The sequence below is a fragment of the Podarcis raffonei genome, chromosome 8 (genome assembly GCF_027172205.1).
Source record: "Podarcis raffonei isolate rPodRaf1 chromosome 8, rPodRaf1.pri, whole genome shotgun sequence".
Classification (NCBI taxonomy): Eukaryota; Metazoa; Chordata; class Lepidosauria; order Squamata; family Lacertidae; genus Podarcis; species Podarcis raffonei.
In genome coordinates this window covers 58,992,912-59,010,184 of record NC_070609.1, presented here as the reverse complement: position 1 = coordinate 59,010,184, position 17,273 = coordinate 58,992,912, and the positions used below count along the sequence as shown (strand labels likewise).

General features: G+C 43.5%; 1 protein-coding gene across 1 annotated transcript in view; it reads right to left on the bottom strand.

The window, feature by feature from the left end:
• Nucleotides 1-17,273, bottom strand: part of ITFG1 (integrin alpha FG-GAP repeat containing 1) — a 114,643-nt gene that overhangs the window by 9,020 nt on the left and 88,350 nt on the right. The window contains exons 15-16 of the mRNA XM_053400234.1: nucleotides 4,721-4,845; nucleotides 3,829-3,911 (exon numbers count right to left, since the gene is read on the bottom strand). Of these exons, the coding sequence (XP_053256209.1) occupies nucleotides 3,829-3,911; nucleotides 4,721-4,845 (208 nt within the window). The remainder of the gene's footprint in view (nucleotides 1-3,828; nucleotides 3,912-4,720; nucleotides 4,846-17,273) is intronic.

The window sequence follows — 17,273 nt, the reverse complement described above, 5'->3', positions numbered from 1 at the left end:
CTGATGGCAGGAAGAATTTGTTCAATTAGGTAAGTTTCTTCCATCTTAGTGGGCACTGGGAAGCGGAAGGAATCAGTTCTGCCAGCAGGGCAATGAGTTAATATTTGCCAATGGATTTCAAGGCAAACACCTTCGGAAAAAACAATAACTGAACCAACCCCCTGGTTTAGTTTTTGTAGTTTTCCAACTTTTTTCATAGTAGGGGTAGTTGGAAATATTGGGGGAGGGGGGAACAGAGGGAGCTTGCATATTAATGGAAGAGTGTAATGAGTGATTTCCTCTCCAGAAATCCCTAGGGGGAAAGGGTGGCGGTTCCTTGTTTTATGCAAGGTGCTTCTGATTGCTTTTAATAGCACAATGCAGTCTCTTTTTATCTCAAATGGCCTGTGATGTCAAATGTGGATATATGGAATGATATCCAGTGCTGCACAAGCAATTTCCCCTTCTCTCATCTCCCCATCCCTCAGCCACCCTAAATCTGATCAAGAGTCCTTCCCCAATACTTTGGAGCAGATATGGGGGGAACATGGGGGGCTGAAGGGGGAAGAGATTTTTGCAAAAGCAAAAATATGCTGTAGTGGACAGGCACATTTGCATATCACCCACGAGATTTAGAGAAAAAGGAGGGTAGTTTACAAAAAGAGAAGATAATCACAAAGTGTGATTAATTACTAAGGCAAGGGTAGGTCTCTGTAGCTTTTAGTTTTAAAATGGTCCTATTCTCATATAGTTTTTCTCTGGGTTCCTGGATATATGAACCAATGGTATAAGTATATACTGTATTTTTCGCACCATAGGACGCACCGGACAATAGGACGCACCTTGTTTTAGAGGGGGGAGAACAAGGGAAAAAATTCTTCCGCTCTCTGCCCAGCACTCCTTCAGTGAAGCGGCAGGAGGCGCTGCGCAGAGAGTGGGAGAATTTTCCCCCTCTTGTTTTTCCGCTCTAAAACAAGGTGCGTTTAAGGTGCGTTCAGGCGGCTACCTTGGAAGCCTGGAGAGCGAGAGGGGTCGGTGCGCACCGACCCCTCTCGCTCTCCAGGCTTCAGGTTCCTTTCGACCTGCTCTTTGGGGCTGGCGGGGGGAAGCCCACCACCAGCCCCAAAGAGCAGGTCAGGGAGCAGCGGAAAGGCGCAGCAGAGAGGCTGCTGCCATAGTCACGCGTCACTTCTCCAGCTGGGAGAGGGTCCCGGGGCTATGGCTTCTTTAGCCCCGCGCGCGCTCTCCCGGCTGGAGAGGTGACGCGCGCCTATGGAGGCTCCTGCCATAGGCGCGCGTCACCTGGGAGAGGGTCGCGGGGGGCTTCTTTAGCCCCGCGCACGCTCTCCCAGCTGGAGAGGTGACGCGCGCCTATGGAGGCTCCTGCCATAGGCGCGCGTCACCTCTCCAGCCGGGAGAGGGTCGCGGGGGGCTGCTTTAGCCCTGCGCGCGCTCTCCCGGCTGGAGAGGTGACACGCGGCTATAGAGGCTCCTGCCATAGCCCCGCGTTACCTCTCCAGCCGGGAGAGGGTCGCAGGGCTATGGCGTCTTCGCTCCATAGGACGCACACACATTTCCCCTTCATTTTTGAAGGGGAAAAAGTGCGTCCTATAGAGCGAAAAATACGGTACATATATCACCATCATAAGAGAAGTAAAAAGAGTGTAGTAATTCAAGTGATTTTGCTTTTCTGAAAGGGAGAGATGGACACCAATTTATCAGCCTAGAAATTCAAGTTTATCAGCCTGTAAATAAGTGCCACAAGAGTTACTGACTTGTAAAATCTTTTGCTTGCCCTCCTGTCCCATATTTACCCATGCTACCCAAGTGTGACTTAAAAGGAAATGGTCTTTTCCTGGGCATCTGGAAGCAATGGGTCTTTGTTACAGGTGAACAGGTGAGTTGCTGTTTACAGCCTGTTCGATACCTCAGGTTACAACCAATTGTTCATGGTTAAAGAAAAATAATTTCTATCCAAGAGTGGAGCTCTAATATCAACATAGTTACACAAATATATTGCATACATTCAATGAGATGTATTCTGCATATAAATTGCAATGGTTGGTGACTGATGCAAAAAAAATAAAAATCTTTCTTTTATTTTAAGGTAAACTGAAATTTCCTTGCATTGGTCATCACAATAAGAGCACAACTACAGAGATAAAATCACCAAATTATAAACCATACACATCTATCTATGTAGCTATGTAGTTATTTTATTGATTTGTTGACTGTAGTTTTATTATGTCTTTTTCGTTTTTGCTTTTCTGCGCAACTGTGGGAAGCCATTTGGAACACATTGGAAAAGCAGCGCATAAGTAAATAAATAAGTAAATAAACACTACCTACGGCACATTTTTAACTTTACTATATGTCAAGGGGTTTCCTAGTAGGCCAAATATAAGGGCAGCTGGGAAGGAAAGCCAATTACTTTCATACAAATGGGACTTTATTTCAAGGGGATTTCATTGTGGAAATCCTCTGCTAAGCAAGTTTCGTGCCCCTAATTACAACAGAATTCAAAGAGCCATGGCAACACACAGCATGTGCTGGAAATCTGAATAGAAATCTTTTTGCACTTCACTGGACACAGAGAATGTATATTTGATTAGAACCAAACTTCTCAGGAAGCCATTGTCTCCACAATTACATTTGCTACTTGACAAAGAAAACCAAAACCCCCAGACAGAACACATTTTATGAAGACACGTTTTATGGAATTATACATCTATGGTCAATTCTTTGGAATCTTTCTTTCTTTTTTAAAAAACCCTGCCAGTTAACACAACCCACAGGGAACATCTTCTGAGAGGTTGCATTTGCACAACTTTCATCCAATAAGGCTTGCCTAAGTTTCCAGAAACCTGCAGTCAGTCAGTATGTGAAAGTGAGTACCTCATGTCCATAGTTCCTGATCACATGCCCACTTTCAGCTTTGCTCATTCTTTGGACAGGAATTATTTCCCTCTGTTTTCTTTGTCACCCATTTTCGCCCCTACAGCTTCAACCTGCCGATTCTCTATGCCAGTTTTGCTTCTGCATAATCCTCTCAGACTCGCTCCATAAGCCTTCTGCTCTTTCCCTCATTTCTCAGGACCTTTCCCACACCAAACCTAATTTCCCAATAGCCGGGGGGCTTCCTTAGCCTGTCATTGCCTAAATCTCTTAAGAGTCCCAATCCCATGCTCATCGCTCTGTTCTTTCATTTCTAAGCAGCTCAAGCCAATGGCAACAAGTCCCTGCTTCTTTGGCTCAGCCAATCACAGCCAGAGGATTCACCATCATCACTACCAACACTCTTATTAAATTGCTCTAAAGACTGTCTCATTTTAGTCCAAGCAATATGGCCCTATGTTTATAGAATTATACTCTGCTTCTGGGGCACAGCCAAAGCTTGGTATATTCTCTCTGCAACTCAGGACATAAGAGGTGCCTGCAGGATCAGGCCCATCTGGTCCAGCACCCTGTTCTCATGGTGCCTGTGCAGATGTCTGTGGGAAGCCTGCACACAAGTACAACATCTGCCTGCTTGCAGATCGCAGAAACTGGCATTCAGAGGTATGATGCCTCTGAGAGTGCAGGTAGGACATAGTCATTGTGGCTAGTAGCCACCGATAGCCTCTGCCCCCGCCCCCCCCGAATTTGGTGGCCATCACTGTCTCCTGTGTGAGTGAGTTCTATAGTTTAGCTATGTGCTGTGTGAACAAGGAAAGTAGTTAGATTTTTGAGTATACCAGGATTTCTGTGAGAAAAGAAAACGGTCTGGCTCCAACCACAGCATAGGCTCAATATCCTTAAAATCAACAGCCATTGCAACTCATATGACAGGATTTAAATCAGTGGCATTACCTTCGAGGGGAGTAGTGAGGATATGGAATGACGATCAGCTGGGAGTTTGGGATGATGGCTGTCCATTCCTGTTTCCTTATAGACTGGAAGAGGAAAAAAATGAAAGCACTCAGTGAATGTCTTGCGAGCTCATTTCATTCTTAATTCTACTGTGCAGTCAAAGCAAAATCTCAACGTTCTCATTATCTTAGAAAACTGGCTGGAATGACATTTCCAAAAGACTGTTTGGTTCCTTCCTACTTTCAAAGACAAAACAATTTTGACCTGATACATTTTCAAAACTTAAGAGTAAATAAGTTTACAAAACTTAAGAGTAAATAAGTGCTATTTCAGTACATATGTATGTATGCATGCATGCATGTATGTATGTATGTATGTGTATGTATGTATCAAGGGATAATAATGCTAGAGGGAACCCTGCCTTTTGCTATCATAAAAAAAATTAAGTAAACGGTGGATCAGGTTCGTAAAATAGCAGCCTGGGATAGACCCTGTCTGATCAGGATTCACAACTGTATGAATGCTCTGTGGGTGGAGGCCAAAATAGATGTAAACCCACGCCCTTTGGGTCCCGATCAGGCTTAGGTACAACCATAATGTTAAAGGTATTACAGGTTGAGAATGCCTTTCCAAGGTCTCAAAGGACTTTAAACAACAAAAATGCCCATGCTGCAGGGAAAAGGTCGACTGGGATTCCACTGGGCCTGTTTACCTGGTCATTTTATCCTATAGGTCAGCCATGGAAACCACAATTCTCTGGCTGAAGCCCACTTCAACACATTCTCACCATCCCACCCTTTTAAGAAGAAGCCAACGTGATATTGAGCAAGGTATGAAACCAAATGCACATTGATATCAATACAATTATATGTGAACTGAGGTCCCAACATACCTTTTCACCTAATGGGCGAGGAATGCCCACATACAAGTGATCAAGAAAATTAGCGCTGCGTCCCAAGCCTAGCACATTATATGGGAGCTGGAGGGCGAAATGTGCTGATTGACTCAGTTGTCCCGCTGGAATGCAATTGAAAAGATGACACAATGAATACATTGCTTAAGGCCTTCTAAGCAAAACATTTTTGGTTCAGAGTCATAGGATTGGGTGCTCTTCATCCTTATCTGAGCCCTAAAATCCATTAATACATTTTAACAGCAGAAACATTTAGCACATATAATACTTTGGAGAGTTCCAAGAACCTCACATACATTACCTTGCAGATAGGTCTGGGAATCAGGAAGCCGCCTGTTGCTGAGTCAGACCATTGATCTATATGGTTCACTACTGTGAACAGTGACTAGCAGTGTAATGACAGATTGAGAGTATATGGGTAAAATTGTAGGAGACATTGACCATACTGTGCGTGTCTGCTACAGATCTCCAAATCAGACTGAGGACTTGGATGATGCCTTCCTAGAGCAGAAACCAAACCTTATGAGGGATGGTTGATGGAACTGGGTATATTTAGCCTGGTAAAGAGGAGACTGAGTGGAGATATGATAACCATCTTCAAATATCTAAAGAGCTGTCACATGGAGGATGGAGCAAGCTTGTTTCCTCCTGCTTCAAAGGCTAGGACTCAAATTAATGGATTCAAGGGAGATGAAGTATCAGGAAGAACTTCCTGATGGCAAGAGCTGTTTGAAAGTGGACACCCAGAAGAGATGGTAGACTCTCCTTCCTTGTATGTTTTTAAAGGAGAGGTTGAATGGCAATCTGTCATGTATGATCCATTTGAGAATCCTTCATTGCAGAAGGTTGGACTAGATGACCCTCGGCCCTTCCAACTCTACCATTCTATGATTCTAGGGTATCTGAAGGACTGTACTCTTCTGTACAAACCTACCTGGTCTCTGAGATCTTCAGGGGAGGAGACCCTTCTCTCAGTCCCACCACACTCAGACATGCTTGGTGGGAATGCGGAAGAGGGACTTCTTGGTGGCTGCCCCCAGACTTTGGAACTCCCTTCCTAGAAGGGCTAGACTGGCTCTCCCCTTTTGTCCTTCCACTGGCAGGTGAAGATCTTTTTTATTCCAGCAGGATTTGGAAACTGACCACTTTTAAGGAAAGGGCTTTTAATAGTGTGCTGCACTTTTTTCCATTCTTTTTATTCTAGATGTTGTTGTTTTTTTACATAGTTTGAACTCCATAGATAGTTTAATTACCTTTTAACCATAACTTTTTATTTGTTTTTAGCTATGTTTGTTTTATTGGTATTTGTTTTCATTTTTGTGAGCCCGTTTGAGTCTTGGCTCTGGCTAAAAGGTGGGATATAAATAATAGTAACTGCCATCAACCAATGACCACCTGGGGTTGAAGTCCAACAAAATCAGGAGAGCTACAGGTTGCCCACCGCACCCACCTCTGGCGCTTAGTCCTTAACTTTGTTTATAAAATAAATCTGGAGGCATGTTTGTGATGAATATACCACCTTGACCCATCATTTCATTTTGCTTTGGTTATAATGATGGCATTCTTTCTAGTTTTGTGTGCTCCAAGACGTGCTCCAGCATTTAAATCAAAGGCCTTAAATGAAGCAGTAAGATACAGGAGATGTAAATTACAATACAATAAATCACACAGCTTTTGTGATAGATGGGAGCTTGAAGGCAGAGTTTTGTCACTGCAATTAGGCATGACTTATCACACCTTAATGCACCCTCTGCACTCCTTTCCTTAGTCAAAACCATCTTTGTATTCCTGTGAGGCAAGACACGCTTTTGGAAAGATAAGGAGGGAGCACATGTAATGGTAAAGTGGAATTGTCAGAACTTTTCACACATCTAATGGTTGACTTTCTGATCTTCCGGTGCTTAAAAGCTGCTGAGAATTTCCACTTTATTTTCAGGATGAACTAGAATAATGGTTCTCCTCTTCATCTTGGTCTGCAGCAGCAAACTTACTCAGCACAAAACTGTACACGTAACTTGTTTGTATCCAATATTAGTCCTATTCTGAGCAGATCTATTTGAAAATGATGGCTGTGACTAATTAATTTCAGTGTGCCTACCCTGAGTTCCAAGTATTACAGTACTATTACTGCACTCGGTGACACTATTCACATGAATAAAACCATGTGGTTGTTCCTTGATGATAATAATAATAATAATAATAATAATAATAATAATAATAATTTATTATTTGTACCCTGCCCATCTGGCTGGGCTTCCCCAGCCACTCTGAGCGGCTTCCAACAAAGATTAAAAATACATTAAAATGTCACACATTAAAAACTTCCCTGAACAGGGCTGTTTTTAATTAAAAACTTCCCCGAACAGGGCTGATGGTGTAACTTAAAGGGTAAGTTTATTTCCACATAGGACAGGCTTATATACAATAGCAGCCACTATAATTTCTATATGATGGTTCTAAAGAGTGTCACTGACAAAGCAAAAATTGCATGCATAACAATCCCTGTGTTGGCTCTACAACTTCCCCAAGTGATTATGGAGAGACCACCTCTGCATCATGCCAGCAGCGTTTTCACTTTCCATTGCCTCTAGGCATTTATATTTAAATGAAACTCACACTGTAATATCTAAATATTCAACTCTCATATGCAGAACTATGTAAACATATTTCTTAAGAATAGAGTCAGCAGTAGTGAGCTGCCTGTTTGGAATGTATGTCTTCCTTCACTGTGTTGATCTGGGGATTAGGACTGATTGACAGAGTTGACAATTTATGCAAGTGTCGAAAGGAACAAGGGGCAATGAAGTTTGCCATCTTTAATTCATATTCTGAGACTTTGTTTCGTATCCTAGCATGGCCGTGTGCCCAGTTTTATTGACTTCAGATACTTGTGCCAGGTGAAAATTGCAATTATACCCACCACACTGACAATGAAACATTACTACAACAAAAGAGAACAGTGTTACCAACTGCTTGAAGAGGGAGTCTTATTGTAGCAGCAGCAACAACAACAGGAGTTTAAGCCTCAATTGTTGATGAAAGTGTTACAAAAAAGAACTGGGAAATGTAAAACACTCACAGATCCAAGGAATCAGTCTCACTTAAACTCGTATGGTTTGAGCACAGTGCACGGGAGCAGCAGAGATCATGTCACTTGTCATGACTTGTCAGGGGAACATAGAATTTTCTGCCTTATGCCAGGTCAAATTATCTGTCCATCCAGTGGTGGCTGGTGCCCACTGGGGCTGGTAGGGTGAAAGGCAGGGAGCCTAAATTCTAAGTGGAGTCAGATCCAATGACAGGCAGAGCCAACTGACTCTAGTTTTGCCCCCACCTTGCTCCCCACTGCCAAGCTCTGCAAGGGCAACACTGAGACTAAGGAGAAGGAAGCTGACAGGCAGTGACACCCTCTTGACAGGATGTAAGTAAGAGGGCAGGCCAAGGCTGATGGGGCCATGCCCCATTTGCCCTATTGGACCAGCCTCCCCTGCATACAAATTGTCCACATAAGCAGCAGTTCTGGGATGGAGATCTTTCCTATCTGTTACTTTCTCCTTTTAATGGGAGATGCCGGACATTGAAATTGGGACCTTCGACATAAAAAGCATGTGCTCTGCTACAGAGCAACGGCCAGTCCATAAAGGCTTTTCCCACCACCTGCTATTCCACATTCACTGGTACAACAGCTCATTCTTAACTCCTCGAAGAAGCAGTACAATGTTTAGCTAGGGAAGATGGAGGAATCTCAGCAATAATAGGAATTTCAATCAAAAGCATTCAGTGCACAATAGACGCATCAAACAATGCCGAAATATCTGAAATCGCCACCGGAACATGAGCAGTGAATCTTGGGTATAGGCAGCAGAATAAAGGCATCCCACAGAGTCATTCCGGTTTTTTAATATGATTTTCTGACATTCAGAGTGATTAAGCAAATGCAGTGGCAGAACAAAATCAATAATATTGACCACAGTAGTAGGAGGTAAACGTTAGGACAAAAATGTGAATTTTAAAGATACTGGAGTGCATTTTAACTGTGACGTTTCCCTCTTGGATCTGCACTATGGGAAAAGCAAGAGCCACAGACTTTAGGGTATGAGAAATAATGTGGAAGGCTTGGGACCCTGTGTCAGGGAAGGGAAGGCAGGCCACCTGGTCTCCAACTGGATCTCCATCTCCTTTCCCCTTCAGATTTCTACAGCTCACCCAAACTGTAGAGCAGGACTCATGTATGGAGGTTTGGGGGATGCATGCTAGACTCGGTTATTCATCGTGGGGTAAACAAACCCAAACGTGAATGGGAGAAGGCAGACACAGAAAAATGGCCTGATACTAGGGTGCCACCTGTGCAAGAAAGACTCCTAATTTACATTTCTATTAGAGGATTCAAATTCAGGTGTTAGAAGAAACTCTAGTTTCAATTTACAGCCTACCACACATTTCGTACCTTTAGATTAGGAAAGAAATCAGTTGTTCCTTGCTCTATTTAATATGTGAACTTCTTGGGTTTTAGTGGCTGGAAATAGGAGTAATTTGTTTAGAATGACAAGCCTCTGTCACTGAAAAATATGCATGCAGGAACAGCCAGCAACTGAGGCAAATTCTACAAAATAAACAAATGGAACAACTCAAGGAAAGCACTAATGTACTGAGCGCTTATCGATTTCTTTGTACTGCCAAGTCATTCATAGTTTGCTTGTCAAAAAGCTGAAGGATAATTAATAAATGGCAGAGTTCTAATTAGATTCAAAACCTAAACTAAGATCATGTTCAATTCTCCACTGGACACTACTTCTGCAGGCCTCCATCTTCTTTACAGAAATCCATCCCCTCATTTTCAAGCGTTGCATACCAGGCACAGAGAAAGAACCCGTGGCCTCAAATGCAGCAACAATTCATAGTAAATACTAGCAATTCACAGGCAGGATAATAGCCAGCATTTCAGAACTGCTGCTCTTAGCACCATTTTGTTCCTTTCTTTTCTCTGTTCTAGAAGCCCCAAGTTGCAGGTGGCTCAAGCCCCACACAGACTGCACTGCCGGCATGCCTAATTCACCTCAGTGTTTTTGTTGACTTGATGATGAACCTGACAGGTGACACAAATGGGGAAGACTGATTTCCACGCTATATTTTAAACTGATTTTTAAATACGGCGGCTTGACTTCATTTTGACATTAAGAAACACGCTGAGTTACTTGACCAGACAAACTGCTCATTTACCAGAGTTATTTCTGACAAACATCCAATTCTTTCACATGGGAGTTCCTTCACTCATACATGCCCCACCATGCATAAGTGATGCAGAAATGTTGCTACACACAATTCAAGTGAAGAATGACAGAAAAACAAACAAACATGGCTGGACATTGAAACGGAGGTGCGGATGAAGAATCAGGAAACGGTAATGCTTGACAAAACCAATGAAAACCCAAGAAGAAACTGCTGGATCAGGCCAATGTCCCATCTAGTCCAGCAGCCTGTTTTCACAGTGGCCAACCAGATGCCCATAGGAAGCCCTCAAGGAGGATCTGAGCACAAGAGCCCTCTCTCCTTCTGTGGTTCCGAGCAACTAGCATTCAGAAGCATTGCTGCCTCCAACTGTGGAGGCAGATCATAGATAATTAGTCACTGATAGCCCACTCCAGCCAATGAGAAATCATTTGCAACTTCTCTCCTTCACTCTACTGTTATCACCTTCTCCAGTCAAATATCCAAAAACCGGACTGGTCTAAAATAAAAGAGCAAGTTGCACAGAGGTTGGAATGCACTGAATAGCCACCCTTGTGGCTCAGCCAAGGGAAAGAAAATGCCTCTCATCTCCCGAGCACATTCAAATGAGCTCTTCCACCATGTTCTGCGATTTGCTTCTGCTCCACCACCTCCCACAGAGGTCACTGGAGTGGGCTGCCAAATATGCCAGGCTGGCTCTCATTGTTATGCAGATCGGAACGGCTGTGATTATGAAAAGGAAAACAGCTGTGCAAATTTTCACTTCCCCCTTTCAAGTTCCACAGTTCTGGCACTGTTGATCAAAGTGAATTCACAGATGTAAAAATTCTCTAATTTATTGAGAAAACTGCAAACAAAAACAAGAGAGACCCCGGTTTATTTTATTTTAAAAGAAAATAGCAGGTTCAGGCATACTAAGGAAATAAAGCTAAGAGCGACTCAGTACCTTTGCAAAGATACCTGGAAAGGGGATTCCCTCTGACAAGGGCGCAGGACCTGGGGCCACTGTGGTAATTACTTAAACTTACAAAGCCAAAGGCAAATGGAAGCAAGTGAGTTCGTGAGATGGGCTGACTGGAAGAGGAAACAAGAGGAAGGTGTCAGGAAGAGGAAGAGTTTCCATCTGCACAATCTCATTTGTGCAGATGTTTTGCAAATTGGACCTTTAAGCTTGAACGTTGTATACTGTGGCTGAACTAGCTTTCTTCTGCATCCCTTTTAAAGGAATGATTTTTTTATTAGAAGAAAAAAATGGAGGAGAGAAGCCAGTCACATTCCCCCCTCTCTTTTTTTGTACCCCCATCTTCTGATGGTAGTACAAGGCTCCATTTTTCTTCTACAGAGGCACTCCTCCTTGAAAGGGGATGCAACTTGTTTCTTTTTTCAGTCATGAGTCTGCAGACTCATCATGTTATGCTTTCTTCACTCCCCCTCACTTTGGCCTTGCAACCTTCATGCTACTTTCTTTTCCGATTTACGAACATTCGCTACTTTCCCAGTCAAGTATCCCTCCCTCTCCTGGCTGACAGTTGTCACTCCACCCCCCCATCTCTTTAGCGTCGCCTTCCAGTATTAGCCTGTTATCCCTTCCACCCACCTACTATTCTCAAAACTCCATCACTATTCGCTTCCTAGAACTCATCACACTTGGCAGCAGTTCGTAATAGAGATGCCATATTAATTCAAGCAAAAGTGCACATGGTTACGATTATGCCTTTTATTTAATCAAGGGATGCTGGCACAACTACAAGCTTTTTTATTTTGGAAAGTATTATCTTGCCTGAAAAATGAGGTAGGAAACCTCAGGCCAAGGGACCAAATGCACCCCACCAGGCCTTCCTCTGTGGACCTTTCCCAAGGCCACACAGCCTCCCCAAGCTTGCTTCACACCCTTGTTGAGAGTTTTTGGCAGGCTGTAATGCAGGGGTAGACAACCTAAGGCCCAGGGGCCAGATGCGGCCCAATCGCCTTCTCAATCCGGCCTGCTGACGGTCTGGGAATCAGCGTGTCTTTACGTGAGTAGAATGTGTCCTTTAATTTAAAATGCATCTCTGGGTTAATTGTGGGGCCTGCCTGGTGTTTTTACATGAGTAGAATGTGTGCTTTTATTTAACATGCATCTCTGGGTTATTTGTGAGGCATAGGAATTCGTTCATTCCCCCCCTCCAAAATATAGTTGGCCTACCACATGGTCTGAGGGACGGTGGACCGGCCCATGGCTGAAAAAGGTTGCTGACCCCTGCAGTGTAATGTGTCCTTGGAGTCAGTTAATGACTCTTGCTTTCCTGGATAGAGGAGAGACAGGGAGAGGTGTGTGTGTGAGAGAGAGTGTGTGTAGAAGTCAGCCAGAGAGGTGTAGCAGTGGTTCTCAAAGGTTGTGGTACACCACACTGGTGTGGAGGGACAGGATGGCGAACGTGCCAAGAAGATTCAAGGACAATCAAAGAAATATTTAAACATTTCAGCTCAGCTCAGCACAGCAGAGCTTTCCAAATTGTGTGTCACAACACGTTAGTGTGTCAGCTGCGGTATGTAGGTATGTTGCGCGAATGCTCCCTGCACTTCTCCCAGGGCAGGAAAGGGGTTAGTTTCAACCTCTGGTTTGCTAGTAAAACTGAATTACTGTGTTGTGAAATGATGCATGGCTAAAAAATGTGTCACCAACATGGAAAGTTTGGAAAGCTCTGCACTACAGTATCTTTTTTTGGCGGGGGGATATACAACCAGAAACAGTATCCACACCTCTCTTCAAGAGAACTGGCTATTCTTCTACAGTTCTCCACAGCATATTGTTGCGAACTGCGATTTTCAACGCTGACAAATATGAAAGATCAGAAAAGAGAAAGGCTTCTTTGTGGTGACGGCGAGATTAGAGTTTGTTTGTCACAAGTTATACCTAATATAAATGAGATTACCTGGTAAAAGCAAGCTCACACTCTCATTGAGTTTGGTACATATGTAAGAGGCTTGTTTATAATTATATTTTGGGAATGATTCAAGCTCCTATGGAGCTGCATTGTTTTATATTTTCTGGATGTCCCATGATCGTATGATAAAATAGTTGTGTTCTATGTTACAAATCAACCACTGCTAGGAGTACAGTGGTACCTCAGGTTACATACGCTTCAGGTTACATATGCTTCAGGTTACAGACTCCTTTAACCCAGAAATAGTACCTCAGGTTAAGAACTTTGCTTCAGGATGAGAACAGAAATTGCGCGGCAGTGGCACGGCAGCAGTGGGAGGCCCCATTAGCTAAAGTGGTGCTTCAGGTTAAGAACAGTTTCAGGTTAAGAACAGACCTCCGGAACGAATTAAGTACGTAACCAGAGGTACCACTGTAGTTTCTTTTTGTTTCCCAACGTATTTCTTACAAATAAAAAAATTGGTGTGGTGCAAGCAAATTTTTATTCTGATAGAATAAGAACAAAAGGTTTGAGTACCACTGGGTTATGGTGTTGGACTAGGACCTGGGAGACCAAGGTTCAAATCCCCACACAGAAACTTTCTGGGTGACCATGGGCCTCTCATATTCTCCCAACCTAACCTACACGACTGGGTTGCTGTGAGGACAAAATGGGGAGGAAGAGAACCATGTACACCACCTTGGCCTCCTTGGAGGAAAATGGGGGGATATAAACACAATAAATAAATAATAGTAAAAACTAGCCTACTGTACAAAAGGTAAAATTCGCATTCAGTGCTCCACCTACTTTTTCCTCTGATCATGCTCACCCCCCCCCCGGAATGTACGACTTTGGGCTGAAAAAGGTACCCACCCCTGATGCATTCTACGCAGCTTTTTTGGACCCTGTCTGAAACTGGATCCCTGGCCCTAGGGAATGTTCTCCCTTCCCCTTTCTAGGGAACGTTCTGCCTCCTGTAAGCATTCCTTTCAAGCGCTGCCTCTCAAGTACAAAAGAGAGGGGACTCCCTAATGAGGATTAGCCTTCTGCTCCATGAAATGATTATATCTTACATGCTGCTGAAAACGTATTTATCATAACTATATTGGTAAAGCTGCTGCAAACAACTTGTACGCAGCTCGCACTATTACTGCAGATCATAAGTTCAAGGACCTAGAATGGTGCTAAATAATCATGGCATTACTAAACTGTGTAAGCCCAGAAGGGCTAACGAAGATGCTGGCTCAGCAGAAGGTGAAAGGCCAGACTGCCAAGGAGGGTTAAAATTTGCCAGCAAAGAACAAAAACTCCATGATAAGGCATTGGTTGTGGAATCTAGTTTGAATCTGGACACAAAGAGCAATGAATCAAGAAGAAAAATGATCCCAGAGCTAAGGACAGAGATATGCTCTTGCGGCCCTTTCATGCTTGTCGGACAGAGCCACGGGGTTAATATGTTGCAGAATTTAACAGTGATTAGTCATGTCTCTCTGAAACATTATAGACACAGCTTCCTAACTAGTTAGGAAAAGAAAGTCTGAAGAGAATTCTCTTAATAGTACAGGAAAACTGCAGCCAAAAATATAGTTTAGGAAACCTGCTTTTAATAATAATAATAATAATAATAATAATAATAATAATAATAATAATAATAATAATATAATAATAATTCAAATCTTTTTCAGGTTTCTTTGCTGGTCCCCTGCTATTCAAGCACAAATGGGAGAATTCTGGCAATAGAGGAGAATGACAGATGCTTATAGAAGCTGCTCATTGTAGTCTTCTGTAATCTGAATTAAGCAGCACAGTCCTTGGGGCGGTGGGATTTTATTCGACAGCAATTCGTTCTGCAAAGCGCTTTGAATGCAGTGATAGCACAGTATAGGCCGGAGGTCTAAAAGCTTGAATGGCAGCCCTGATGCCACAATAACACTGTGAAGGTGCCACAGGGCTTGTTTGTTGTTCTGCCTGTTGTTGTTTAAACTAGCAGAGTTACGTTTACTTTGGAATTTGTGCCGGATGATGGTATGCCTTCCTTGCTCACGGGAGCATCTGAATGAATCTTGGTTCTGCAAATAATTGATTTCCCCCAAATATTTAGTTTGACACTTAGGGAGTCTTTCCCAAACTGCAGGAAGCTCTGTTTAAATGCTGAAACTCTGCCTAATCCCCCTTCACTTCAGAAAATAAATCAAGTTTCAGCTGGGTGATTGATACTTGAATGTGATAATTCAAGCCAAACAGAACCAAAACAAAAGTGAGTGCTGATCTTCAGAGAGAGGGCTTAAACTACAAAAACTTTAAAAAGGAAACTGTCAAGCAAGTTCTTTAATCTGCACTAAAATGCACAGGGGTTCTATCTGAATAAGACATACTCAGAGTAGACCTATTTAAATCAAGGGACTCTAACTTAAGTCCATTGATTTTGAAGAGTCTGCTCAGTGGGACTTAGTTGGATACAAGCCACCAGCATACCTATGTCCTGAGTTTAAATTAGAAAAAAATGCATTCTTAGTATAACGAAACGCACAATGCATTGGGAATGAAGGAAAAACCCCAGTTCATTTGCTACCAATTCACCAGGCGGCCTCAGGACAGCCCACCTTTTATGAGCCTCAGCTTCACACCTACAAAACAGGGATGAAAATATAGACATGCCTCGCAGGGCTGTTGAAAGGATTACGGGAATAACATATGCGAAACACTTTGAACACCCTGAATGCCAGATATAAATGTCAGGAATTATTTTAATTATAATTTATTAATGTATAGCTTGGGGTAAGATGATGAACTAATTTCATATCTTTGTTTGTTTCAAAACAAAATTTCCTTTCCTTGTAAGCCATAGGAAAGGAATAGTCTATTACCCTAGGTTTTATTGCTTAGTGCTTAGTAAATGCTAGGCGCTAATAAGTTAATCATCATCTGTTTGATGGCAAGGTTGAAGAGCGACACCGAAGCCTGACACTCAAGAAGCTGACTATAATATTGCTTGCAAACAACGGGCCATTAATATTTAAAAACTAATCTCACAAATTCATCAATATTTATACATCATAAGGCTTTAATTCTGGGCTGAGCTCTATTGCAACTTGAAGTTATCACTCCTCCACCTACATACCTTTGCAATTCACACACTGTTAACTCCCCCAGCTCCTGAGAAGATCTGCTTCACAAAGCATAAGAACTTTAGATACTAGAAGACAGTGGGGTCAAGCCAACTATGACCGTAAGCCAGTGGTAGCGAATCCATGGCATGCGTGCCAGAGAGGGCACTAAGAGCCCTCTCTGTGGGCACGCGCGTAGTCACCAAAACAGGACCGTTGCTGGGTGTTTGCGAAGTGGGTGGCTTCTCCCCCCCCAATGTCGTTACGGGCGGGAAACGCTCCGTAGAGTGCGTGCCGCCCACAGCAGCGTTGGGTGAAGTTGTGCACCCGCCAACCAGCTGGCATGGAAGGGGGGGTGGGAGCGAGCAAGCAACGGGTCTATGGGCGAGAGAGAGTGCACACACAAAGGAACTAGGCCAGGGCTCAGCAAACTTTTTCAGCGGGGGGACGGTGCACTGTCCCTCAGACCTTGTGGAGGGCCGGACTATATATTTTTTTTGGGGGGGGAATGAACAAATTCCTATGCCCCACAAAAAACCCAGAGATGCATTTTAAATAAAAGCACACATTCTACTCATGTAAAAACACACTGATTCCCAGACCGCCCGCAGGCTGGATTTAGAAGGCGCTTGGGCCAGATCCGGCCCCCGGGCCTTAGTTTGCCTACCATGGACTAGGTGGATGGTGCTCTCCGGCTCCTCTGGGCTCCTGAAAGACACAAGCAGGAGATTCCCTGCCTCGCTAGTGCATGTGATTGGTGGCTGTGTCAAGTGCTGTTTTCGACTGGCTGCCGTTGTGGTGGAGACAATTGGTGTAAGTCTGTGATAGTGTTGAACGATTTTATGGACTCTTCCCCCCAAAAGCTCAACAACTCAGGACAATTCCCTGCCCCCTAGAAGCTCTTAGTGGCTCTTAGTACAAGCCCTCCAGTGCATCTTCTGGGAAAAGTGTATATCCAAGGTTTGACAGCTCATAATGCTACTTTTTTTGGACTAATACCAGTGCTTTTTTTCTGTGAGAGCACAGGGGAATGCAAACTCCTAAACATTTTGTGAATTTAACGGGAGAAACGGGTGTTTCCTGCTTGGCAGGGGGTTGGACTCAATGGCCCTTGTGGTCTCTTCCAACTCTAAAGACTGATCCGCCAAAGACTGGATGACATCGACTTACAGCGAAATTATATGCTGGGGGGAGGTGTTTGCTCGCCCCAGAACATTGGTATCACTTTAACTTACTGCGTTCCATCATACCTCTCCTCCCTTTCGACTGTTGCCCATAGACTGGCCTTCA